Here is a 27,876-nt window from a genome sequence, read left to right on the forward strand (position 1 = left end):
TGGAATCTTAATTCTCACTATACATAAAAACTGTAACTGTGTGAGGTGATGATTTTGCAACTTATACATATATCAAAGGATTACATTATATACCTTAAACTTATACAATGTTATATGTCAACTAGAGCCCCGGTGCATGGATTCGTGCACTGGTGGGGTCTCTTGGCCTAGCCTGTGGGGAATCTGGCAGAAAATGGTAATCCGACATCCCAACATGAAAGGGGTCCCAAGCACATAAGGTGCAAAGTATTAAAAAGTTAATGAATAAGTGATCCTGGGTCAAAAGAAGAAATAATCATTGTAGACAGAAGAAACAGCATACATACAAAGAAATGACTAAAACATTTGTGGAATCAGATAAACAAAAATCAAGGATTGGCCCCACTTAAAATCTGAGAATTATGAATACATTTTATTGTAAATTTTTGAAAACCTGATAACATCATTCTTGTTTATTTGCTATTTGTGTCTTGTTAGCCTCCCCTCCTCCAACATACTTTTGTTAGCATTTAAAAATAAAATAAAACTAAATTCAGCCTCAAATAACTGACTGAGTACTTTTGCCTCAGGCACTGTTTGTCAGAATGAATTCTATTCCACAGGCCAGGGAAATGAGAAATCTTAAAAGGTAATAGGAGTAAAAGCAGGATTTTAAGGCTTTTTGAAAGAAAAAAAAAATAGAACTAGTTTACAAGCTAGTTTACTTTGCCACGTGCTTTTATGGGAATCACCTCATTCATCCTATATAATAAAAGGTTAATATGCAAATTGTCCCCTCAGGAGTTAGACAGACCAGGAGTTCGACCACTTGCTATGATGTGTGCTGACCACGAGGGGGCAGTGCAGAACGAAGGAAGGCCCCAGCCAGCAGCCAGAAGGCCCCAATCAGACCTGGTTGCTGGCCAGGTCTAGGGACCCTACCTGTGCTTGAATTTCGTGCACCGGGCCTCTAGTTTTTCAATAAAAGCAGATGAGATAGGTACTACTAATATCCCCATCTTATAGATGAGGAAACTGAGAGGTAGAAAGATTAAAGAGCTTGCTAAAAGTCATACAGTTAAGTGGTGAAACAAATATTTAAATTTAGGAAGTGTAGTTCCAGAGTTTGCTATCTTAACCACTATTCACTATTGTTTAAAGAATCAAGTTAATAACTCACGAGGAGATAAAGAAATCTTATAAAAAGTGAAGACAAACATACAAATGGAAATGAAAATCTGACACCTGAACTAAAAAAAAAAATTATTAAAGCTATTTACCTAAGAAATTTTCTTGAAAATGTTGCGAGAGGTCATGAATCTCAAGCTGTTATTCACTTTTGTATGAAAAAAAAGGGAATATGTGACAAACTTTAGTGCTTGTAAAGATCAAGTGTCTCAAAAGAAAGGTCCTGTAGTCGAAAACAAATTTTTAATATTATATGCCTTGACAGTGTTCAGAAGAATTTAAAATGCAACAACACCACCTAATCTAACACTAAAGATAGATAAAAATTTAAAACTTTGTCTTTCCATAAATGTGCATACTCAGTGTTGTCTTCCTGTTTTTCTTTAAAGTGCCAACAGGCAAACCCAAATGAACTCTCTGCTATTTATTCAGCCCATGATAATCAAATGAGCAAATGCAGGCACATGCATGCACAAACGTGAATATAAAAGGAGCACACACACATGCATAGGGAGAGGCTACCTGCACAAACATCAACCCTTACATACCCACAGATATGCCTGCCCAGGAACAGACAGACAAAGATACTCCCACACACAAATTCATCCCCAAAGATACAGCCAGCTCTGAGACAAGTTTTATACATATAAAATAAGTTTTAATATAGAATGTATTTACAACTACCTACAAGGCACAATTTTCAACAGAGGCATGTTAACAATACCAGACTAACATTTAAAATACACTTAGTTCACAAACCTACTTGATCCCACAGATTTATTGTATCTCTTTTACAGACCAGGAAACACTAAAAATAAAAATACCTTTCCCAATGTAACACAGCAAATAAATGGCAGGCCTAGTCCTTCAGTCTTTAATTCATAACTTCTTTCTATTTCCTACCAACAGTGCTGAAAGTAATACTAGGTTAATGTTCAACTGCAATAACTACCAGTTACTATGTATTGGCTCATAATCTCAACCACTTCGCAAAGTAACTTCCTTTCTTAATGTTGGAGATATTGCAAGATGTGAAAATAGAATAAAGATGAACAAAAATGTGATGGAGCAATTAACTGACTACATACTAACCTACTGATAAGTTTCTATTTTTCTGATAACAGTATTTAGGACCTTAAAAACTGTGCCTATTGAATACAATTTTAAATAATAAAAAATTATAAAACATCTTTATAACTCAATATGGACTGAAACAAAGACTTTATTAAAAATATATAGTTTTAAAAGGTTCATCACCCAATTCCTTTGCTTTCAAATGGATAATCAAAATTCTCCATTCTGTTGTCTTTTAGGTCCAGAGAAAATATTATTGCAATATTTTTGCCTATTATAGTATGATAAAAAAAATTTTAAATACCAATACTAAAAGAATGTTAGGGCAAAAGGTATACTCTTAGTAAAACTATAAGGAAACTTTTATTTTTCTTATGTAAAAAGAGAAGTCCATATCAGTAATATTTAATAATTGGCCTTGGCCAGGTGGCTCAGGTGGTTAGAGTATCATCCTGATACGCCAGGGTTGTGGGTTCGATCCCCTGGTCAGGGCACGTACAAGAATCAACCAATGAATGCATAAATAAGTGGAATAACAAATCGATGTTTCTCTGTCTAAAAATCAATAAATAAAAATTTAAATAAATAAAATGAAATCATATCTAATAATTGTTATTTTATTAGAAGTGAGAAGCATCCCTAATCATTTTCCTTACTTCCACAGATAGTTCCCTTTAAGAAAAACTATCTTTCTAATGAGAGCAGGACTAAGATAAAGAAGCAACCTATGATTTTTCCTTATTTCCACTGAAGGACTTATGAATAGTAAACCCACCTTTTTCAACTTATGCTTATCAAAATCATGAATAGTAAAAATAATAATAATAAAACAATAATACAACATGTATCATCTTTGTTTTCTCTGGGAATGACACCTTCTGGGATCAAAAGGTTTGCTTACTGCTTACTATAAAAACAGTGGATTCCCCCAGCTCTGTTTCTCTCTTCTGAAATGGGATCTACTGCATGGGCAGGCATCCATTTGGGCCCTCCCCATCTCCCCATGTGACTTCAGGGTCAGAACAAATGCAAACTTGATAACCTTGATACTTGCTGTGCTGAAGTCCCCTGTCTCTAAACCAGGAGTCTCATGACTCTGCCAGCATCCATGAAACTGTAAAAGCAGCTTTTTAGGCTGTAAGTAGGAAAAAAATAAAATCCAAGACCCAAAAGGGTATACTTTCTCCTTTGCCTCAAATGGAGACAAGTTTTAATGGGACAACTTGAATGACTGATGTATGTTCCCCACAGATAAGGGGTCATGATGAATTCGTATCTGATACCCACTCCAGATACTCAAAATGTGAAGCTAGTATAACAGAGTTTTACTGTAGCATTTGAATCAGCATAAGCTCCAGACATTAACCAGACAAAAAATATGTGAGTTTTCCAGGAACCATTTGGGAAATGAGGGTGAGAGTCATTGTGGAGGGGTATCTTAGGTCCCATGTAAGAGGGCTGCCTAGAAGGGTGAAGGAGCTCAGCAGCTGGGAATGTGAAATCTAGGTATAGAATTCTAGAGGCCAAGGAGAGAGTAAGAGACTCACTAACTCTTAAAGACAGAACTAAAGGTAAGAGAGGTGTAGCAACAAGGAATTCCAAAGAACCCATGAAGTCACAAAAGGAAGTTTTAAGAATCTGTCAAGCCCAGGGAATGTCAAGGCATCTTACAACAGTACCAGTCAAGTAGGAACATATCTATTCCCCTTACCTTTCCCTCTCTCCCCCACGCTCCAACTCCAGAGGGGTCGGAAACAGGAGCTAGGGAGTTAGGAAGGAGGTGAGCAAGACACAGAAAAGGAGCCTCCAGGATCCCTTCCCCATGAAGGCACCCAGCTGTAGAAGGCCCTAGTTGGGAGAAGATGAGCAATATAACCATGAGAGAAGTAAGAAGCGTTGACTATGGTAAGAGATTGGAAAGCATGCTCACCTGGAGGGACTGCAGGAGTGTAAGTGATCAGATTCTAGTCTTATACTACGGGCAGGAAACAAATATATTTATCACAAACTATATGCCTTCTTCTTTCATTGAACAAGGACAATAGGAGTTAATATAAAGTCCTTTTGTAATTATTCCTTAAAGTCTCAGCTGCTTTTCCTAATACCGTGGTCGGCAAACTGCAGCTCGCGAGCCACATGCGGCTCTTTGGCCCCTTGAGTGTGGCTCTTCCACAAAAATACCACGGCCTGGGCGAGTCTATTTTGAAGAAGTGGCATTAGAAGAAATTTAAGTTTAAAAAATTTGGCTCTCAAAAGAAATTTCAATCATTGTACTGTTGATATTTGGCTCTGTTGACTAATGAGTTTGCTGACCACTGTCCTAATATGTAATTAAGCTATTTAAGAAGTAGATTGTTATCTACTGTTTCTTTTGAAATTCTAGATGCTTTACACAATACTGAACATAGTCTTATTCATCTGACATTATTCCACGAATAAATGCAGTGCCACTAAAGGCTGATGATGTTTGCTAAAAAAAAAAAAAATCATAAAAATTTACCTTTATGCTCTTTTACCTCTACTAAATGGTAGAAATCAAGTATCATAAAAAGTGACAAGTATTAAATCTTTGTCATTTACTTAGCAGACTTTTTAAACTCTAGTTATGCTGTGTACATTAATTTTAAATTGTTTTATATAAACAGGGAACCAATGGAAAAGTACACTTGTACTTTTTTTAAAGGTTTGCAAAATGTAAATAAAGGCTGGATCAACAACCCTTCAATAAACATAATCTAAAGGAAGAAAAGCAATCTTTTCTTAAAGGAAAATGATGCTTCACTTGAACTCATTTCCTTAACATAGACACAAACCACAAACTCACTGTATACTGACATCAATTGTATTTTGTGATAAACATATTGATAATCTGACATTTCTTTATAGGTAATCTGCCCTTTTTCCAAATGTGAGTGTGTGTGTGTGTGTGTGTGTGTGTGTCCTTGATCTACAATTCCAGTACACTAGACCTAATATTTTCTTTTATTTTTAAATATATTTTATTGATTTTTTACAGAGAGGAAGAGAGAGGGATAGAGAGTTAGAAACATCGATGAGGGAGAAACACCGATCGGCTGCCTCCTGCACACCCCCCACTGGGGATGTGCCCACAACCAAGGTACATGCCCCTGACCGGAATCGAACCCGGGACCCTTGAGTCCGAAGGCCAACGCTCTATCCACTGAGCCAAACCGGTTTCGGCTAGACCTAATATTTTCATTGTCCTGTTTTTCCTCCTTGGAACTGGTGGGCTTTTCCAATATAAAGATACACATGGTTCTTCAAATCTAGCAAATTTTCATCCTTAAAAAATTTCTCTTTCCTGATACTTACTATTCTTACTTTCTGGAACTCCTAAATCTATTTTCCATGTTTCTTAACTTCTCTTTCATGTTTAAACTTCTTTATCATTTTGTTCTATATTTTAGATGATTTGCTCATCCTGACTTTCAATTCTCAGTTGAGTCTTTTGATTCACTAATTCTCTTCTGCTATTTCCTTTGGATCCAGTAAACAGTTTTTTATTTCACCAACTTTTGTTACTTAACAGATTTTCAAATTGACCTTTATCATTCTGCCTGTTCTTACTTATTTCTATTCTCATTGCAAGTTACTATGTCATTTGAAATTCTAAACATTCTTATTTTAAAGTTATTTTTGGGACTGTGTTCTTATCCTTATTTCTTCAGATGTACAGGATTCTATTTAATGTATCTGCTGTCTGTTATGGTAATAGATTTCCTTACATTCCCTAAAATACTTGTCTGCAAGGTCACCTTATGTGGGAGTGTTGTCCTTGGTGAGCTCTTTCCTGCCATGTTACTTCATGGTTGCTCAGACTGGCCTCTGGAGTTGCGTAGCTCCAGAGCAGGTTTTAAATTAGTATGACTGGGGCCTTGGTCCCACATTGGAAGAGCTCTATTCCAGATGCCATATATACACACAACATATGGTTACTATTTCCATTTTACATAGCTGTCTCTCTGGCCCACAGGAAAACACCAACAATGTCACATGGGGTTATTTGAGGTACAGTTTTACTGCCTACAAACATAGTCCCAGGTCTCTATTTATGCAAACAGCCCCATTCCAATCTCCCACCATTTATTTGTAAGATACATTTGGTGCTCTTAAAATGTGTAGAAATCTACACTCTCTTAAAATTGGCTTAAAAAGCCTCCCTAATCCCAAACCAATATGACCCAGGTTTATTTCCCTCCCTCCCTTCCTCCCTCCCTCCCTCCCTCCCTACCTACCTACCCATCCATCCATCCATCCATCCATCCATCCATCCATCCATCCATCCATCCATTTGACTGATTTGAGAGAGGAAGGGGGAGAGAGAGAAACATTGATATGAGAGAGAAACATCGATACCATCCGTTGCCTCCCATATGCACCCAAACCAAGAATCAAACCTGAAACCTTTTTGGCGTATGCCATGATGCTCCAACCAGCTGAGCCACCAGGCCAGGGCTCAAGTCATTTTTAAAAAACACTATAGTATATAACTTTTAAAAATATTACTATTTCAATAATAGCTCTTACTTTTCTCAAATGCCAATTCTTATTTTTACTTTTAGTCTTCACCCATATACTCCTATACTTTTTCTAGTCATAGTTATATGTATCATATAGAATTTAATACCTTCATGACATATCATGAAAAAGCCACCAGTCTTTTATATTTTTTCCCGTTTTTTCTTTCATCTTTACTGAGATATAATTTACATTCCCTTAACTTCATCCATTTGAAGGGTAAAATTTAGTAATTTTTAATCACTTTTCAGAGTTCTATAACAATAATCATAATGCAGTTTTAGAGTTATTTCATCAACCCCAAATTTGATTTGAGTCTATTTGTAGCCAATCACCACTCCCCCAACCCCACTCCTGGCCACAAGCAACCACTAATGGGCTTTTGTTCCCGTATAAATTTGCCTTTTCTGGCATTTCAATATAAATGGAACCATATCATAGGTAGTCTTATTCATCTGGCTTCTTTCACTTAACAGGGATTAGAAAACACAATCTGCAGGTCAAATTTAGCCTGCCACATGTTTTTGTAAGTAAAATTTATTGGAGCATAACCATACCCACTCCATATTGTCTATGGCTGCTTTCACATTACAATAGCAGAGCTGAGTAGTGGCAACAAAGATAATATGGCCCACAAACCCTAAAATATTTACTATCTGGCCTTTTACAGAAAAATATTGCTGACCCTTAACTTAGTAAAATCTTTTTGAGTTTCATTTACACTGTAGCATGCATTAGTATTCAGTACATTGTTTCCTTTTATTGCTGAATAGTATGCTATTGCATGAATATATTACATTTTATTTATCCAGTTACCAACTGATCGATAATTTCCAGTTTTTAGTTGTTCTGAATAACTCTGCTATAAACAACAGTGTATGTCTTAAAGTACACAGGTGTTTTCATCTTTATTGTACAGATTCCTAGGAATGGAATTGCTGGATTATATGCTAAGTTGACGATTTAACTTTTAAAGAAACTGGCTATTTTCCGAAGTTGCTATACCACTTTATATTCCCAACAATGTTTGAGGGGTCCAGATTCTCTCCATCCATTTCAATACTCAACGTTATCTTTTAAATTAATTATAGTTGGTGTGTAGTTGTATTTAATGGTTTAATTTGCATTTGTCTAATGACTAATGATGCTGAACACATTTTGGCACCCATAAATATTTGGTGAAAATACTCCTATTCAAGTGTATTACCCATTGGGTTGTCTTATTATTAATTTGTATGAGTTCCTTATATATTCTGTGGATAAGGCCTATATCAAATATATGATTTGCTAATATTTTTTTTCAGTTTGGGGCTTGTCTGTCTGTGCATGCTCTTAGTCATGTGTAAATGTTCATTTTAATAAAGTTCAATTCATATTTTTTTCTCTTATGGCCTTACACCTAAGAGTGCCCCACCTAATCTAAGGTCTTCTAGAAGTTTCATAATTTTAGAACTTATTTTTAGAACTATGATCCATTTTGAGCTCATTTTTTTCTATCCTTGGAGCTAAGGGCTTAAATTTTTTTCTTTATATATGGATATAAAATTATCCCAGTACCACAGTTGGAAAAACTGTCCTTTTCAAGTGAATTGTGTTGGCAACTTTGTTGAATGAAATCAACTGACCATAAATGTAAGGTTTACTCCTGGATTCACAATTTTGATCCATTTATCTGTATGTTTTCTTTTACGCTAATTCTTTGCCAACTGCACTAATGTACATTTATAAGAAGTATTGAAATTGTGTAATGTAAGTCCTCCCAAAATTTTACTTGCTTTCAAAATTATTTTGGCCATTCTAGGTCCTTTGCATTTCCACATAAATCTTAGGATTATTACCTTGTTAATTCCTGCCCAAAACAAAAGGTATGACATTTTAACAGTGATCACCGTGAATCAATTTTGGGAGAATTACCATCTTAATAATGATACTGAGTGCTACAATCCAGTAAAGCTTCTACTCCCAGATGTAATTTGAGTATAGAATGAGTAGTGCAAAGTCTGAGCCCTTTACAAGTTGGCCCCAAATTTTATTATCGCTAGGCGGCTTGAATCTCCTCTCTATGTATTTATAAGCTCCACTGACCAGTGATGCATGGATAGTTTGGGCCCACTTCATTTTCTGCTGTGCATATCGGGTCAAGCTGGGATAGATGTGGTGAACTTATCAAGCCCCTGTGGCTGTCTTGCCTCTTACAACTTGATAAAATCTCACTGCTCCGTAAGTCTGTTGCTTGCCATAAACAAGACTACAACCTCAGACTAACGGAGCCATTATTTCTCCCTGTTCATTTGCAACTAAGATCACTATTTTAATCTTCAATACTCTCTATCAAGTACTCTATCAGCAGTAGGGGCAGCAAAGCTTCTGGTTTTCAAGGCCTGCTCCATCCTGGTTGAAATGTCATACCAACCAAGCAGGGGATGAGTAAGAAGGGGGAAAGGAGTAGCACCATATAAGAACACCACAAACTTGTGTTATTCTTGCCTTGAGTTCAGTACTTTTCATGAACAAAACTTCTCAATTTGTTTGTCTGATTTCCAGAACACTGAATTATTTGTTTTAGCCAGTGTTATGGTTGTTTTGTGGGGAGAGCAATCAAATCTCCCACTCAGTAATAAATGCTAGCCATTCCTTTTTCAATCATGCATATCCTATGTTGTTGCAATTCCAAGTTCAATCATAACAAATCTTGGCTATTGCTTTGAGATTGTATTGACTTCTGAGATAAAACTGAAAGTTTACTTTTTTGGTATTTGTATTTTATGCATAGATATGTAGCTACTTTAGCTATATTAAACCAGTTTCCTCCCTCCCTCCTTTCCTCCCTCTCACCCTCCCTCCCTTCGTTTCTTTTTTCCTTGCTGCTATGAAAAACTGATTTTGTGTACATGCATTTGTGTGTAGAGCAGACAGAAGTTGAGGATTTCTCTACATTAATATTATAGAGAAACTATTCAGTCTAGATACCATATAGTATATGCAAGATACTGATAGCCATAGTATATTAAAATGATACTAAAATTATGAAAACTATGGCATGCATATATAAAAATTATTTGAGAGAAATGTCAATGTTTACCCTGGAGAAAAATAACATATTGCTAGCCTTTCAAATATTTAAAGTTGACTTACACAATGATACCGAGGGCAGAGTCAAAACTAAGGGGTATAATTCTGAGTTCAATATATAACATGAACTATTTAACAACTTAAGCTGAAACAACTGAACTAGTTTGGTTCTCTAGCAAAGTGAGGAGTTTCTCTCACCAAGAATGATCAAAATAGACTAGATGACCATTTTTTAAAGCAGTGTTTACATAGGAGATAGACTAGATCAGTGGTCGCCAACCGGTGGTCCGCAGACCACTGGTGGTCCGTGACGTCCGAAAGGTTGGTGACCACTGAACTTGATGACCTTTCAACTCAGTTTCTATGAAAATAAAAGAATTTAGACAGATAAGAGATAACACGATCAGGAAAAATAACCCAAAATATACACAAAGATTATCACAAATTGGGTTATTCATAATGAGTAAGAGAATAAAAACTACAAAAGATATGAATTCCACTGTACTACTGGGTCTCAAAGGACAACAATATGCTGGCTATCATGAAAAAGTTATTAGAAGCAGAAAACACTTTCCTACCATTGTACAAAGCTATAATCTATAGTTCTCATTGCTATAACTCAAAAACAAGAAAGCTGAAGTGGGAACAAAAGACAACCAAAATGAAGAAGATATAGCAATTATAAGTAAAATAAGAATTCATTCTGGAAAAGGCAAAAGCTGAGAGTTTGCAGAACAAACATTTATAAAGAACATGAAGAGCACAACTAAGGTAAACTCGGATTTGTTCACCAAAACGTGGAGGGCAACTCTTAAACTCCGAAAGAAAGCACCATTATGTTCAGGAAATGATAAGGTAATTTGCTAGGATAAAAATAGGTTATAGACTACAATCAGAAATACCTTACCTCTTTCAGTTGATCAGCACTCCCCCATGACGCAGAACGCTGATGTGACCTCTCTTCTGCTCCCTCTTCCGCCCAACAACTAGGTGTCTTGAACGAAACAAAGAAATCTTGTTTTTATTCCTTATTCTCACAGCAACTCAAACATATTTCAAAATTTTCTTGAAAACCAATTAAGAAGCTATACTACTAAAATCCTTTAAACGCTAAGATTTTCATGACCCTAGGTAACGTTTAAAACATTCTATCATATTCTGAGTTAGACATGATCAATGAAAGATGCTTCTAAGTTACTCAAAACATTTTGTTTTTCACATCAACATTAATGAAACATCCAAATGTAATACAAAACATTAAGTCCCAAATGGTAAGACCATTTAGTAGCTATATTTAAAAAAACTAACAATATTAAAGTATCATTCTTACTACATGAGAGGACTCTTGGTGTAATGTAAATTAGGGAAAGTAAAAACCACAACTTAAAGACAAATAGTAATGATTATCACAGTAAATATATATGGCTTTAAAAACTATTTTTCTTACACATTAAAAAAATCACCACTTATATTGAGGCTGCACCCACGACTTTACATAATATATAACTTCTTATGAAAAAGCCATCAGTGTTGTCTGAATGTACCACACTTTATTAATCTAATCACCTATTGAAGGACATCTTGGTTGCCTCCAAGATTTAACAATTAAGAATAAAGCTACTATAAACATCCATGTGCAGATTTTCCAAATCCTTTGGGTGAATACCAAAGAGTATGAATGATGGATTGTGTGGTAAGAGCATGCTTAGTTTTCTAAGAAACAGCCAAACTACCTTCCAAAGTGGCTACACACCATTTTGCATTTCCACCAGCAATGAATGAGAGTTGCTATTGCTCTACATCCTGGTCAGCATTTGGTGTTGTAGGTGTTTGTATTTCAAAACAGGTCAAACTACCTCAGGTATGAAGTGGTATCTCATTACTGTTTTAATTTGCATTTCCCTGACAACATCTGATGTGGAGCATCTTTTCAGGTGCTTATTTGCCATGTTGCTTGATGACACATCAAGGTTTTTGGCCCATTTTTTTTAAAGGTTGTTTTCTTATGTTGAGTTTTAAGAATTCTTTGTATGTTTTAAATTTATTTTTTATTGAATTTATAAAGGTGACATTGGTTAATAAAATTATATAGGTTTCTGGTCTACAATACATCATTTGTATATTATATTGTGTGTTTACCACCCAAGTCAAGTCTCCTTCCAACACCGTTGATCTCCTCTTTATCCTCTTCTACCTCTCCCCACCCCCCTTTTTCTTTGGCAATCACCGTACTACTGTCTATGTCCATGAGAATATTTTTTTCTTTGCTCAGTCTCTTTACCCTTCTCACCCAGGCCCCAACACCCTCACCTCTGACAGCTGTTCTCTATCCCATGAGTCTGTCTCCACTTTGTTAGTTTATTTGGTTAATTACATTCCACTTACGAGTGAAATCATATGGTACTTGTTTTTCTCTGACTGGCTTATTTCACTTAGTGTAATACTCTCCAGGTCCACCCATGCTGTTGCAATCTTGGAGTACATGCACAGAAACCTGAAACACTAATTCATTCATTGCAGCATTATTTACAATACCCAAGATTTGAAAGTAGCCCAAGTGCCCATCAGCAGATGAGTGGATACAAAAGCTGCAGTACATTTCCACAATGGAATACTACTTGGCCATAAAAAATGAATTCTTTATATATTTTGAATACTAGACCTGAATCTGGTATTCAAATATCAGATATGAATCCTGGGTACTTTTGTTATTTTTATCTTTATTCATAAACTAGCAAAGGCAGCTTTGCTTCCCTGGGTTACCAATTTCAAAACAGGTCAAGCTAACTCATAGCAAGAAAATACTGTTTTTCAATATTGACTGTCAATATGTAAGAGCCTAAAGCCACTTCCAAAAAAAACTTACAAAAACAAATGAATTAATAATGACTTCACAAAATTCTCTGAATCTTATTTAACTCTTTTAAAAAATCTTATATAAAACTTTTAAATATATTTTTTGTATAGTTCATCCTTACCCTTGAAATTTACTGTAGTTTAAAATCTATAGTGGAAATATAATTATTGACTTATTTACTTTACCATACTTAAATATATGACCCTTAGTAGCAAAGTACTGATAAACCTGGCAAGAAATGAGTGGAATTACTTGAGAATCAATGATATTTCAACTAGTAATTAATTATGATTATAGACTAATTTTCATTTATAAAGAAGTTTTAAAATAAATAATGACAAACTGTTCATTATTTATAAATACATTGCTTGACTAATAAAAATTTTAAAAACTTTTAATTTAAAAGCTAATTTTGAAAAGTTTATCCTGATGATGCTTTAAAAAGCAGCACAAAAACATGATTCTAATATTACTACCTTTTGTTTTTCTAGTAAATGTATATACATATAGTCCTATAACCAAATCCTACCTAATATAAGAGTAATATGCAAATTGACCCTAACTCCGCTACACCCACAAGCCACGCCCACCAGCCAATCAGGAGCAAATATGCAAATAAACCCAACCAAGATGGCTACAGCCACAGAGAGCGGGAGGGAGGCTTGGGTTTCCCTGGCAACAGAGGAAGCCAAGCTTTCCACCTGCCCTTGCTGGCCTAAGCCTCTACTCAAGGCTACAAAGTTTCAATTATAGAAGGTAAACAAATCCAAACAGAAATGGCGGCAGCTACGGAGCTGGAAAGAGCAGGAGGCAAGGGTTTCCCCCAGCAATGGAAGAAGCAAAGTTTTCCGCACACCCTGGCCGGCCCAGGCCTCCGCTTAAGGCTACAAAGTTTCAATTATAGAAGGTACAAAAACCCCAAAAGAAATGGCTGCCGGCCATGGAGCAGGCAGGAGGCTGGGCTCCGCTCCAGGCTACAAAGTTTCAATTGTAGAAGGTAAATAAATTCCAGACACCAGGAGGGCCTCTGCTTGGGTCGCCAGGGGGCGTGGCTGGCCTGCAAACCACCACAGGCCCGTTGCTCAGGCCGCCCCATGCCCCAAGGGAACCCCCATCCTGCTCCGGGACACCCTTCAGGGCAAACCAGCTGGCCCCCTCCCGTGCACCAGGCCTCTATCCTAATAAAAGAGTAATATGCAGATTGACCATCACTCCAACACACAATATGGCTGCCCCCATGTGGTCAAAGATGGCTGCCCCCATGTGGACACAAGATGGCCACCACGAGATGGCCAGCAGGGGAGGGCAGTTGGGAGGCACCAGGCCTGCAAGGGAGGGCAGTTGAGAGGGACCAGGCCTGCAAGGGAGGGCAGTTAGAGGCGATCAACCCTGCAGGGGAGGGCAGTTAGGGGTGACCAGGCTGGCAGAGGAGGGAAGTTGGGGGCATACAGGCTGGCAGGGGAGCAGTTAGGCATCAATCAGGCTGGCAGCGGAGTGGTTACAGGGTGATCAGGCTGGCAGGCAGAAGCGGTTAAGGGCAATCAGGAAGGCAGGCAGGTGAGCAGTTGGGAGCCAGCAGTCCTGGATTGTGAGAGGGATGTCTGACTGCCCGTTTAGGCCCGATCCCGGTGGGAGGGTGCAGGCTGGGCTGAGGGACACCCCCCCCCACCCCGTGCACAAATTTCGTGCATTTCGTGCACCGGGCCTCTAGTATAAATATAAACAGCCTCTTCACTTGAAAACAGAGTGTAGAAAGAACAGTTCAGTTGAAAACAGCATGAGGAATTCAGTGATAGCAACACTTAACAATTTTTTTTGCATGCTCCATCTCTATGCCAAGTTATGTGCTTATTACTTTAGACTAGTTTCATCCAGTGGTCCCTGGCTGAGCATAATTGTCCTCATCTAGGAGCATGGTAGGAATACAAATTCTCAGGTTCAATCCCAGAATTATTAAATCAGGAATTCTTAGATCAAGTCCAGCATTTTAACAAGCTCTCCAGATGATTCTGAGGCAAGCGAAGGTCTGAAAAGCACTGTTAGACTAAGGAAATAAAGATGAATAAGAACAGATCCTGCACTCAAGGTGACATGCTGACCATATACATAACCACTCATTTTTCTTGTAGGCTAATATCATTAACAAGTATAACATCAATTTGCATCTAATTACATCTTTAGAAATTAACATAAGCTAACATAAATATTGTTTGGAGACACGTAGAAAGTTGTACTGAGAGGGAGAGATTTTTCTTTTTTTAAATTTTTTATTAACATGCAGTATATTTCACATTTTTCAGTTGTTTAAGAACATAATGTTTATTAAAAGATTTCCTCATTTTGCCTGTCCATGAATTTGTTATACACGAGTCCTTAAATAGTATGTTGACAACTTTTTTTCTTTTTTTTAAATAAATATTTTTCCCCCGCTGACCCCCTTCAGCCAGCCCCCAACCCCCACCCCAGGCCTTCAGCACCCTATTGTCTGTGTCCACGGGTTATGCATCTATGCATATAAGGTCTTTGGTTGATTACCTCCCATCCACCCACCTTCCCCCGCCTTCCAGAGGGAGAGGTTTTTCTTTAATGAGGAACATTAAACAGCAATCCCTAGGAAGAACTAACATGTCTGAGTATTTATAAGTAAAATGTATAATACCCATGTCTATTTAGCCCTCAGTGTGTTCCACACAACTGAATGAAGGTCTGTGTAGTAACTATATGTGATTTTCTAGATTATTAAGCAGGGAACTTACACAGTAGCTATATTTCTATATCCAGATCTCAAGGGGAGGGGGAGGGAGGGTGTTGGTGGTAAATTTCTGGACTGCAACTTTTTGAAAACAGGAAATAACACAGAAATCAAATACTGCATTTGTGTTAGACATGATAAAAAGAAATAATTTGCCTCACTCTGTAAGAAATGTTAATTTGAGAAAAAGCAATCATAAATGTGCCAACAACCATAAACATATTCACAGTATTTCTATTTTCAAGAATTAACCTGAGATGCACACCAAAAGAAGCAGAGAAAATAAATTAAATATCTATCAATAGGGAAATTAAAATTGTGGCACATTCTTATAATACAAAACAACAACAACAACAACACACAGCACGTGGACTACAATCCCACTTTTTTAAAAAAATATTTTATTTATTTATTTCAGAGAAGAAGGGAGAGAGAGAAACATCAATGATAAGAGAGAATTACTGAATGGCTGCCTCCTGCACACCCCCTACTGGGGATCGAGCCACAACTTGGGCTTGTGCCCTTGACCGGAATCAAACCCGGGACCCTTTAGTCGCAAGCCAAGTCTCTATCCACTGAGCCAAACCAGCCAGGGCTACAATCCCACTTTAGTAAGCAAATACATACAACAAGAAAAAGACTTTAGAAAGAGATATTTCAAAATATGAATAGTGGTGGGAATTCTAAATAATTCTAAAGTAAATCCATAATTTTTTTGTTTTCAGTTGTATGAGCAAAAAAAAAAAATCAGGAAAAAAGGGACTTATCATGTTTAGGACTATTTAATGGATGGGAAAATACTATGGCTTATTAGGTTAAAAAGGTTATTAAAAACTACCTGTAGTATCATCTGAATTGTTTTTAAGATGTTTTTTAATTCTTTAAATGTAAATAATTAAAATATAAAAGTATATACATCAAAATGTTAAAAATGGCTGTCTGGACATTAGGAATATAAGCAACTAAATTTTTTATATCATGAAAAGTTTATATTCAGGGAAAAACCATCAAGACAAGGAGTATTCTATAACAATAAACAATGCCAATCATAGGAAGATATAATGCACATACATTTTTAAACATCTATAATATTATCAAGACATATCAGACAATGACCACTGAAAACAGACAACAGAAATTTTAACTCGACAACAGCCAGCTCAAGACAGAACAAACATTTAAAAAGGGTGCTATATCCCTAGCCGGTGTGGCTCAGTGGATCGAGCATCAGCCTGCAGACTGAAGGGTCCTGGGTTTGATTTTGGTCAAGGGCACATCCCTGGGTTGCAGGCTTGATCCCCAGTAGGGAGTGTGCAGGAGGCAGCCCATCAATGATTCTCTCTCATCATTGATGTTTCTATCTCTCTCTCCCCCTCTCCTTTCCTCTCTGAAATCAATAAAAATATATTTTTAAAAATAAAATAAAATAGAAAATAAAAAGGGTGCTATATAGAAACTGAATAATATAGTTAATAAGACTGAATTAATGAATTCTATATCTAAAAGACTGTACCTCATTTTCAAATACTGAGCATTAAGAAAAAAAATGAATCATATATTAGGCCACACAAAAAATTTCAAAGAAGTTTCCAAAGATCTATAATTCTATTCTCTAATTATAATACCATAAAGTAGAAATTAAATTACTAGGAAAGAAACTTTAACCACTTAGAAATTAAAAAACGAAAACAAAAAGCTCTCATATATATGTTAAACAAGATTAAGAATGGAAAATTGCATAATATTTTAAATATATAAATAATGGAAACATAAACTGGCCAATGCTGAGCTCAGTGGGTAAGTCTTGGCATAAAATACATATACTACTAAACACAAATACCAAAATATCACAAATACCAAAATTGAGCATTCATCTCCAGAATCTAGAAAAAGAACAATTCCAGGAAGGCAGAAGAAAGGCAATGAAAGAACAAAGTCAGAGGACAGTGAACTAGAAAACAAAAACAACAGGAAAAATCAGTCCAACACCTTAAAAAATTAAACACTATATAACCTAATACGTTAAACCACTCAAACCACAAATGTGCAATATTAAAAATGAGAAAAAACTACAGATATGAAAGAAATTTAAAAAATTATACAAAAGCACTTTGTGAAACTCTATGCAAATATATTTGAAATCTGGATTATATTCTAGCAAAACAAATTTAAAAACTGAACTAAAAAATAAAAAAGGAAAGAGACCAAGAGCCATGGAAAAAACTGAGATTTACTAGAGAGCTACACTACCCAAATTTACAAGTCTAGTCAACTTCATAAGTAAAATTCTTTCAGACCCAAGTAACAGATAACTGAGGTAATATTTACACCATGCCAGAGCACAGAGGAAGGAAATCTTGCAAAATCATTTTATGAAGCAAGTATATCACCAATCTAAGGATTACTTAGAAAAAAGAACAAACTGCAGACCTTTTTTCTAAAAAAATATAATAGGTGTTAACACTTTATTTCACTGATTTTTAAATATCTTATTAAAAAAGAACTCCATAAACCAATAGCTTTCATTCCATAAATGTAATCATAATTAATTATTAAATAATCTATCAAAGAAATTCACCATGTTATAGGTTATGAGTCAAAACAAGGTCTTCATTTCCATGTGAAATGACATTTGGCCTATAAAAAACCACTCCTGATTTTGAAAATCAAGCAAAATGATTACTAAAATAAGCATGTGTGTTTGTCAGAATGAGTGTACTGGCTTTTTTGTTTTTTGAGGTATGACTGAAATACATTATATCAATTATAGGTGCACAATATAAGGATTTTATATTATATATTACTAGAGGCCCGATGCATGAAATTAGTGCAAGGGGCTCAGCCCTCACAGCCGCAGCGGCTGCCTTGGCCCTCGCAGTGCCCCAGCTTTGTCTGGAAGGTCGTCTGGATGGTCGTTTTACTGTTTGGCCATCTGGTCTAATTAGCATATTACTCTTGTATTATTATAGACTAGAGGCCTGGTGCACGAAATTCATGCACAGGGGTATGTGTCCCTCAGCCCAGCCTGTAGCCTCTCCAATCTGGAACCTCTCTCACAATCCAGGACTGCTGGCTCCCAACTGCTCACGTGTCTGCCTTACTGATTGCCCCTAACTGCTTCTGCCTGCCAGCCTGATCACCCCCTAACCACTCCCCTGCCAGCCTGATTGATGCCTAATTGCTCCCCTGCCAGCCTGTTTGCCCCTAAATGCCCTCCCCTGCAGGCCTGGTCACCCCTAACTTCCCTCCCCTGCAGGCCTGGTCCCCCCCAACTGCTCTCCCCTGCTGGCCTGGGTCCCCCCCCAACTGCCCTTCCCTGCAGGCCCGGTCACCCCAACTTCCCTCCTCTGCCAGCCTGGTCACCCCTAACTGCCCTCCCCTGCAGGCTTGATTGCCCCCAACTGCCCTCCCTTGCAGGCCTGATGCCTCCCAACTGCCCTCCCCTGCTGGCCATCTTGTGTCCACATGGGGGCAGCCATCTTTGACCACATGGGGGCAGCCATCTTGTGTGTTGGAGTGATGGTCAATTTGCATATTACTCTTTTATTGGATAGGATAATTGAAACTTTGTAGCCTTGAGCGGAGCCAAGCCTCCTGCTTGCTCTATGGCCGCAGCCATTTTTGTTGGGGTTTATTTATCTTCTATAATTGAAACTTTGTAGCGTTGAGCGGAGGAAGCTTGGCTTCCTCCATCACCGGGGGCCACTCAAGCCTCCTGCTCTCTCCAGCTCCGTGGCTGCCGCCATTTTTGTTGGGATTTATTTATCTTCTATAATTGAAACTTTGTAGCTTTGAGTGGAGGCCTAGGCCGGCCAGGGTGTGCTAAAAGCTTGGCTTCCTCCATTACCGTGGAAACCCAAGACTCCTGCTCACTCCGTGGCCACAGCCATCTTGGTTGGGTTAATCTGCATACTCGCTCCTGATTGGCTGGTGGGCGTGGCTTGTGAGTGTAGTGGAGTGATGGTTAATTTGCATATTACTCTTTTATTAGAGAGGGTGAACTGATCATCGCAGTAATTCCAGTTAACATCCGTTACCATACATAGCAACAAAATTATTTTTTTCTTGAGATGAAAACTTAATAATTATCCTGAGTAACTTTCAAATATGCAGTATAGTATTATTAACTTTCGTGGCCATACATTATATAGCCCTTAGACTTACATATGTTATCACTGAAAGTTTGCATCTTTTGACATCTTTCACCTATTTCACCCACCCTGTACCTCCCACTTCTGGCAACCACCAGTCTATTCTCTGTGTGTATTAGCTTAGTGTTTTTTTGTTTTGTTTTGTTTTAGATTAAATATATAAGTGAGATCATATGGTATTTGTCTTTCTTTGTCTGAATTATTTCAGTTAGCATCATGCCTTCAAGGTCCACCCATGTTGTCACAAATAACAGGATTTTATTCTTTTTATAAACGAACAATATTCCATTGTGTGATTGATTCAGTGGGCCATGACTTTTCCCCCCACCATTTTATTTGTAAGAAATCAAACACACACAACAGCTGAAAAAACTGCTCAGTGAGTACTCAAAAAGCCAACATCTTATATTCTATAGTCAAATCCTTGCTATATTTCCTTTAGCACTTATCTATCCATCAACTGAACTTACTTTTTATTCATTTCAAAGTTAATTGCAGACGGCAATATACTTCACCCCTAAACATCTTATGAGAGTTCAATATTTATGTTCTATATTTTTAAAGTTAACATATATATAATAAAATGCACAAGTATATACTTAGATCTAAATTTTAATAAGTGCATTCACCCATGTACCCAACGACTATCAAGATATACATTTCTACCATCCCAGAAAGTTCTCTTACATTGGGCCTTGGTTTGAACACAGGATCTGTCTCCAAAGTCCACAGTCTTTTTAAAGACACTATGCTACTTCTTTTTTAAAGGCCCAAAGTGTAAATATATTAAACATAAAGAATTTTATTTCTAATCCTCAATAATTAAGGTAGCTGAAATATTGAAATATGACAGGAAGAAAATATCAGTGAGCCCAGATGTTTAATAAGATCTGAGGCAAGTTGACTGTACCACCTGCCCTCCACTAATTCCCACTAAATAAACAAAAACTTCTACTTCCCTCCCCAAGAATTCAAGAGTGAATCCAGGAGGGATGAATATAACAATAAAAACCATCTCATGTTTATCTCTTATCTCTTCAATTAAATTAATATAAACTTGAGGCAAAAACCGTTTTGTATGCTTCTTAGGCAAGCATGAGATTAAATGCTGTATACTTCAGTGGTTACTTCAAGAGGCAGTGGGGAACTGAAGAAAAAAAAGATTTGTGAATCAACCAAGTCTGGGTTCAAATCTCTCCCTATTTATTAGATATATAAACATGTACAAATTACTTAACTTTGCTAAGCTTCAGTATCTCACCTGTAAAATGAGGCCTATATTTTGCCTTCCTTTCAATGTCTCAAATGACCTACATGCAGAACCAGGCAAGAAAAGCCCCTAACCTGGACCTCAAGCTTTAGGGGAACAGCACTGGCCCTCTCCAAGCTACGCCCCTCCCCACAGGGTGAAGAGACCTTGGGACCAAGGAGATATGCTCACCATGAACCCATACCTCTGCCACAGACTATGCTCTGGGTAACCCAGACCTAGGAATTCCTTGCCCAAACAGCAGCAAGCCTGGCTTTCACGGTCTGCAAGGATCTATTCCCTGGTCTCACTTCCTCAAAGAGTGTAGATAAAATTGAATGTGAGGAGGACACCTATGTAAAACCACCCCTCAGGGTACAGAATGGTGTGCAGGGTAAAATGAGATTTGGGTTTTAAGCTCAGAAGGTAAAGTGGGCTTGGCCCATGTAGATACATTCTGGCATGTAACTCAGAGGAACCTAGGAAATCTTAGCTCAAACCTGAACGTCAAGATCCATACAAAATTTTATTTGTCAACTTAGAAGGATAAATATATTTTATGTAACAGTTTGTTAGTTTAAGTTAAACATTTTTGGTATGTGGGTCTTCATTTATATTTGCTCCAGACCCTGCAAATGTTACAACTGAGCCTGTGTATTTCTGCCACTAATCACCTCACATGTGTATTGCCACATTCACTTTCAAACATCATATTTAGTCATATAACATTATCATGAGTTTGGTTACATTAACCCCATCACACAAAGAAACAGACAGGTTTAAACTTGTCCAGCACCCTTTTACGCTATCTCCATATCACTCTCTTCTTAACTCCCAAATATCTGAGTTTCCTCCTCTACCCTCTCATCAATATTATACACTCCAAAACAATATGCCCTTAACCCCTAAATCCAGTCCTTATTCTCCAGGACCTCTCTTTAGCACCTGATACTGTTAAAAATTTTCCTTTCTTAAAACAGCATCCCCTTTGGCTTCTAAGGTTAGACTATTTCTGTTCTCTTAGCTTTTGCTCTTTCTCTGGTTCCTCTTCTTTCTCAGAGAAGAAATATGAATAAATTATGTTATTCATTTTGTGAAAATGTTCCTGAATAGGGTGAGCATAAAGCATATTCAATAAAAGGTAGGGTTTTTTTAAATCTAAAAAGAATACCCACTATTTTTAAAATATATATATTTTTATTGATTTCAGAGAGGAAGGCGGAGGGAGAGAGAGATACAAACATCAATGATGAGAGAGAAGAATCACTGATTGGTTACCTTTTGCACACCCCTCACTGTGGATCAAGCCCGAGCCCGCAACCTGGGCATGTGCCCTTGACTGGAATTGAACTTGGGACCCCTCAGTCCAAAGGCCGACTCTCTATCCACTGAGCCAAACGAGCTAGGGCAACACCCACTATTTTAAAGTACAGTGCCAGCTATTCTACTAGGTGATACGCAAACACATGCACATTATTCCATTTATCCTACCAAGAGCATAAGATTGGAGCTCAGATTGGTTGACAAATTAACCTGCCTTAAAAACCTGGTTCCAACACTTTCTAGCTTTATGATAGTAAGTCACTTAACTTCTGAGTTTCTGCTTCTCCACCTGTGTAGTCTTACAATGTTATTGTGAGAATTTAATGAAACACAGGACATAAAACACATAGCACATGGTACTTAGTCAGTAAATGTTAATTCCCTTCTCTTATTGCTTCCAGGTGAATACATTAGTTTTCTCTCTTTCCCTTGTGTGCATTTCCAAAAACTAAGTCCTCAGTCCTTTGACCCAATTTCTTTACACTCTACATCTACACATCAGGACACTTGTGAACCCAACTCCTTCAGAAAGATGGTTTTGAATTATCTGTGTCCATCTCTAAGTATCCAGGCCCACATCTCTAAATTTTGCTAGTTATTTCCACTTGAGAATCCCACTGCCAACCATATCAAACTGATCCTTTTGCTCACAAAACTAAGAATGAAAAGCAAAAGACTGGGGGTGGCATGAAATATTACAAAGGCAGAATTGATAGGATGGATGATAAAGAAGCTAATTTCATGGTTTCAAGCTTGTCTGGGAAAATTAGAAAAATTGAGAAGATCCTCATAGATCATGTCCAAAATTCCCCCCTGCTCCTTTTTCTCTTCCCTCATTCTTCAGACATGAAACTCTAATCCTTCTATTTTCCTAACCTACAAAGCCGAAAATGTTCTCATTCCTTTGAATTCTCTCACATTTAAATGCGTCATTCTTTAATCAGAAAAAACACCCAGAATACCTTTAACACGAATTTCCTTAGCCATGTGTTAATACTTTATAAATTATTTCCAATACTGAAATAAGTAATTTCAAAAATTACTTATATTTTATAATATAGTTACTAGTCATTATATTAATTTCTCTTGGAAAGCAATTCTTAAAACTATAAGTCTAAAAAAATTGTCATATATTTAAAATATTACAGAATTTTAAAACTTTAAAAACCCAGATGACAAGAAACAATTAATCTAAAGTTTATTAAAAGAAATGGCTTTCTTCTTTGGTTGAATGTACTATTATATCAAATTTGGGAATATTTTATTAAATTACATTTTCTTTACTGTGATCAAAACAGAATAACTGCAGGGTAGTAAAACTGGTTTAGATTTGCTTATTTTACCTGAGTAGCTTTATCTTTCATACATGAAGGATAATGAACATGAGGATCCCGTGGCCACTGTCCTGTGAGATAAGGTCCTGTTATCGTATCCAAAGAAGAGGTTCGCCTTATTGTACTAGAGGTTCGAACTTGCTGAGATTTTGGTCTGTCCACTATAAAAAGCGAAAAAAGAAATCAGATTAGTCACTAATAAAGTAAAATTTATAATTATTTAAATTTCATAGTATATGGAATGTCATCCTATCAATTTTCTCTACAATATATGTTTATCCTAATAGCCCCCTTATATGATCTGATGAAACTTATAGACCTTCTCCAAAGAAAAATGCATTCACATACTGTATCTTGCATACACTTGCAGGGCTGTCACAGACCTTATGAAGCCATGCATTTTAAAGACCTATTCTACCATCTACACGTCATCTGTACTGCCCTGACTATGACTCCATACTGGCTCACCTGGACTGCCACTTTCCTAACTGTTGTCTCTGCATCCATTTCAATTAACTGTTATAGTGCCACCTCCTTCCAATGCTAAAAAAACATTTTCATAGTTATTCATTCTTTAACTTAAAGTATGTATTTTTCACAATATGGCTCCCATGTACCTCAATGTTTAATGTCTTGCTACTCCTCCATACACCCATGCTAACTACTAAGTGCCACACAAACTAACTGCAGTTTCCCAAATGTGAAACACTTCCTTCTCTGCCTCTATTACTTGCTCAGCCTAGAACTCTCCCCTACTCTGTTTACTTGGCAAACTCTTACTTAAGATATATGCACCCTCCTCTGCTTGCATAGAACCCGGAGTTGAACTCTCTCCCCCACCAGAGCATAAGTTTAATCCTTACAAACTCAATGATGCTCAATACTTACTTAATGAATTTATTACAACTACATAAAAATAGCATGTATAATGAAACTATAATTCAACTTCCTCATTTATGGATGAATAAGTTGAAGCCCAGAGGGATAAAACTGAAGTATCCAATGAAACAGAACAGCTAACAGGTGACAAAGGTAAAAAGGAATCAAGCTCTCCAGACATTATACATAATTCAGTCCAAACACTATAATAATCTACTACTTCTCCTCTCCATATGGGTACCCTAGGTAGCTCTGTTGAAAATTAGAATGATCATACTCAACTAAACTATAGAGGATTTTTCATATATACATCCCAAATAATTTACTCTAATGTGCATTTTATAACAAAATCCAGGGGGTCACAAACTCCAAGGCTCACAGTCTTATTCTGAGTTATATCTCACATCAAACAAAATGTCTTGAACATTACAGAGGGTCAAGAAGTATTGTTATCTAATGCTGTCCTTTATCTTCTTAAAACCATAATTCTAAAGAAAATGCAGTATACTCTGATGTTATCATACTTTTATATATCCTACAATTGCAGTTTTGACTTCTTCTTTGACCCAAGAGTGGTAGAAAAGATTCGAAAATTACCAAATTTCCTCCCTGTCTTTATTACTTAGCTCAAATTGTATTTCACCACTGGAGGCTCGTTGCACGATATTCGTGCAAGAATAGGCCTTCCTTCCCCTGGCTTCACTCCCAGCCACCTGGGAGCCAGCACATCCCCGCTCCCGGCCCAGTCGGGAGCCAGCAAGTCCTCGCTTCTGTCCAGAGCACCACTCCTGTAGCTCCCTCTGCCGCCCGCCCTACCCCTCATAGCAGGCGTCCCGCCCCTCCCGGCTTCTCCGTGCCTGCATATCTTTGCTGGGTTAATTTGCATACTCACTCTTATTGGCTGTGGGTGTAGCAGAGGTACGGTCAATTTACATGTTTGTCTATTATTAGGTAAGATAGGCAGAGAAACTAGGATGACCTATTTCTACTCTTTGGAATTACCTGCAAATTTTCTTTGTGACCCAAAAACATGGTAAACTTTTATAAACATTTCATGAGTCATGGAGAAGATATACTTTCTGTTTTCAGAACATACAGTTCTTTGTCTTGTACATCAACTAAAATAAAAATACAGAATATGGGAATAATATAATTATCAGCTTGATCTGTCACAGATTTAGAAAAATACTCTAAGTTTCTAAACTACTATTGAGATCTAACAATTTCCTTTATTCTTTGCTATTTTTATCATTTGTATTTTAATTCTGTATAATTTGCTTCATATTAATTTATGACATCATCATTAATGGAATATACTTCACCATTTTAATGTTACATTTACGTTTTACTTTTAAACTCTGTCAAATTAAACATTATGACCCCCTTTGGCTTTCTTTTTTATTATAACTTGCCTGGTATACCTATTCTCTCATTTTCAATTCTATGGCAACAAGATAATTTGTTCCTAATACCCAAACTATCATAGCAATGAGTTAGTTTTTAACTGCCTCACCATCTAAGCCTTGATGCTTCCAAATTTTTATTTATTTAATTTGTAGTATTATCACCTACCAATTCAGGTGTTATAATTTAGTGCAATAAGGAAAATCAACTGATTTTGCATTATTTATATACTCAACACACATTTTTTATTTCATAAAGTTGTCATCAGAATATGTATTTAGTTTTGAATTGAGTGATCACAGTATTTCTCTACTAATCTTCTCTATATATAAAAGCCTAAGTGACCATTATGACCAAAAGACCGGAAAACTGGCTGGTAGCTATGATGCACACTGACCACCAGGGGGCAGATGCTCAATGCAGGAGCTGCCCCCTGGTGGTGAGTGTGCTCCTACAGCCAACCTCCCTCAGTTCCTCCCCTTGGCTGGCCGGCCCCAATCGGCTCCTGATGGCCCGCCAGGCCGAGGGACCTCACCCGTGCATGAATTCATGCACCGGGCCTCTAGTTACTACATAATGACCTCAATTCAAACAGATCAAATAAGAGAACACCTTATCAACTAGAAACACATATTAGTATAGTCAAACCATCTTTGAATTAATTTATAAGAGCTTGAAAAAACAAAATTGCTAAAGTAAATAATTATATATGAAAAGTATGAAATAAAATCAATAAAATAAATACTTATTGTCATTACTTAAGCTAACCAGGCACCAGGAAAATGGTACCTTCATAAGTGGCAAAACTCAAACATTACTACTAAGTAAAACTCGCTGAATGTCTACTATATGCAAAGCACTGTTTCATGTACCAAGAAGAATTACAAAATAAATTTTAGACTCCTCTCAAGGAGTTTACATTCTGGTTGGGGGAGATATATCTATATAGATAAAAAGCCAGCAACTGTAACGCCAGAACGACCGGTGGCTATGATGCCCACTGTGGCCAGTGAACCAGGCGATCAGGGGCTGGGCTAGCCGGCCAACCTCCCTCGGCCCCTCCCCCCAGCTGGCCCTGCCCCCGATGGGCCCCCACCACCCCGATCAGGGGCAGGGCTGGCTGGCCAACCACCCATGGCCCCTGCCCAGGCAGCTGGCCCCCGATAGCCGGCCCCACCCCTGTTCAGCCCCCAGCACCCTGATTGGCCAGCGGCCCCTCCCCCCAGGCTGCTCTGTTCCCCGACTGACCCCCCCCACCCCAATCGGGGGCGGGGCCCACCAGCCAATTGCCCACGGACCCTCCCCCCAGCCAGCTCAGCCCTAATCAGGCCCCGATTGGGGCCAGGCCGGCTGGACCCCACCCTTGCACGAATTCGTGCACTGGGCCTCTAGTATATATATCATTAAACTGTAATATACAGCAGTATGTATGGCACATGCACATCAATGAAGGACGGGAAAGCAAACAAGGCAAAATTAGGCAACAGATAGTAAGAATAGTAGTCTTGTTATGCCACTTAGCAGTTCTGTTGATAACATCTCTTAAATGAGAGTAAAATACAGAATAACTAAATTCAGCAATAGGAAATGACAGTTTGAAAAATCTCATTTATTCCCAGTATGATCACCATTGTTAGGAGGAGAAAATGACTGTTCAGAGCAGCAGTATGTAAAAAGACCTCCTTGTTACACTCATCTACACGTTGTGCTTTCCCTCCCTATTCCCTTCCCTGAATAGAAAACCACATGGCAGCAGCAGTTGGTAGGCCTGGGGCTCCTCTGGGGTACTAACTGAGAACTATCCAAAATAATTCTTGCTCTCTAACAGCCAATTGGAAATTCAACTTTAAAGTAATAATAGTAAAAGAGCTTTAAAAACAAGAAGCTGTATGAAGTCTGAATATCAAACCAAGCCTTGTTCTAAACAGACAATAAGTGCTTAATAACTAACTGCCAGAACAATGTAATACGATGTTAAATTAATTTGTTCCCAACAGCCATTTTACTTTAGTGGCAATGACTGAAGATGACTAAGTTAGTGAGGTTGGAAATCTGATCTCTGTAAGAAGCTAATC

General features: G+C 37.5%; 1 protein-coding gene across 2 annotated transcripts in view; it reads right to left on the reverse strand.

Annotated features, from left to right (window-relative positions):
* GLCCI1 (glucocorticoid induced 1) overlaps window positions 1–27,876 on the reverse strand; it is an 80,030-nt gene that overhangs the window by 24,472 nt on the left and 27,682 nt on the right. For both annotated transcript variants that reach the window (XM_079785744.1, XM_079785743.1), the window contains exons 2-3: window positions 23,528–23,679; window positions 10,760–10,846 (exon numbers count right to left, since the gene is read on the reverse strand). In XM_079785744.1, the coding sequence (XP_079641870.1) occupies window positions 10,760–10,846; window positions 23,528–23,679 (239 nt within the window). The remainder of the gene's footprint in view (window positions 1–10,759; window positions 10,847–23,527; window positions 23,680–27,876) is intronic.

Source organism: Cnephaeus nilssonii (genome assembly GCF_951640355.1).
Source record: "Cnephaeus nilssonii genome assembly, chromosome: 12".
NCBI classification, from domain to species: domain Eukaryota; kingdom Metazoa; phylum Chordata; class Mammalia; order Chiroptera; family Vespertilionidae; genus Cnephaeus; species Cnephaeus nilssonii.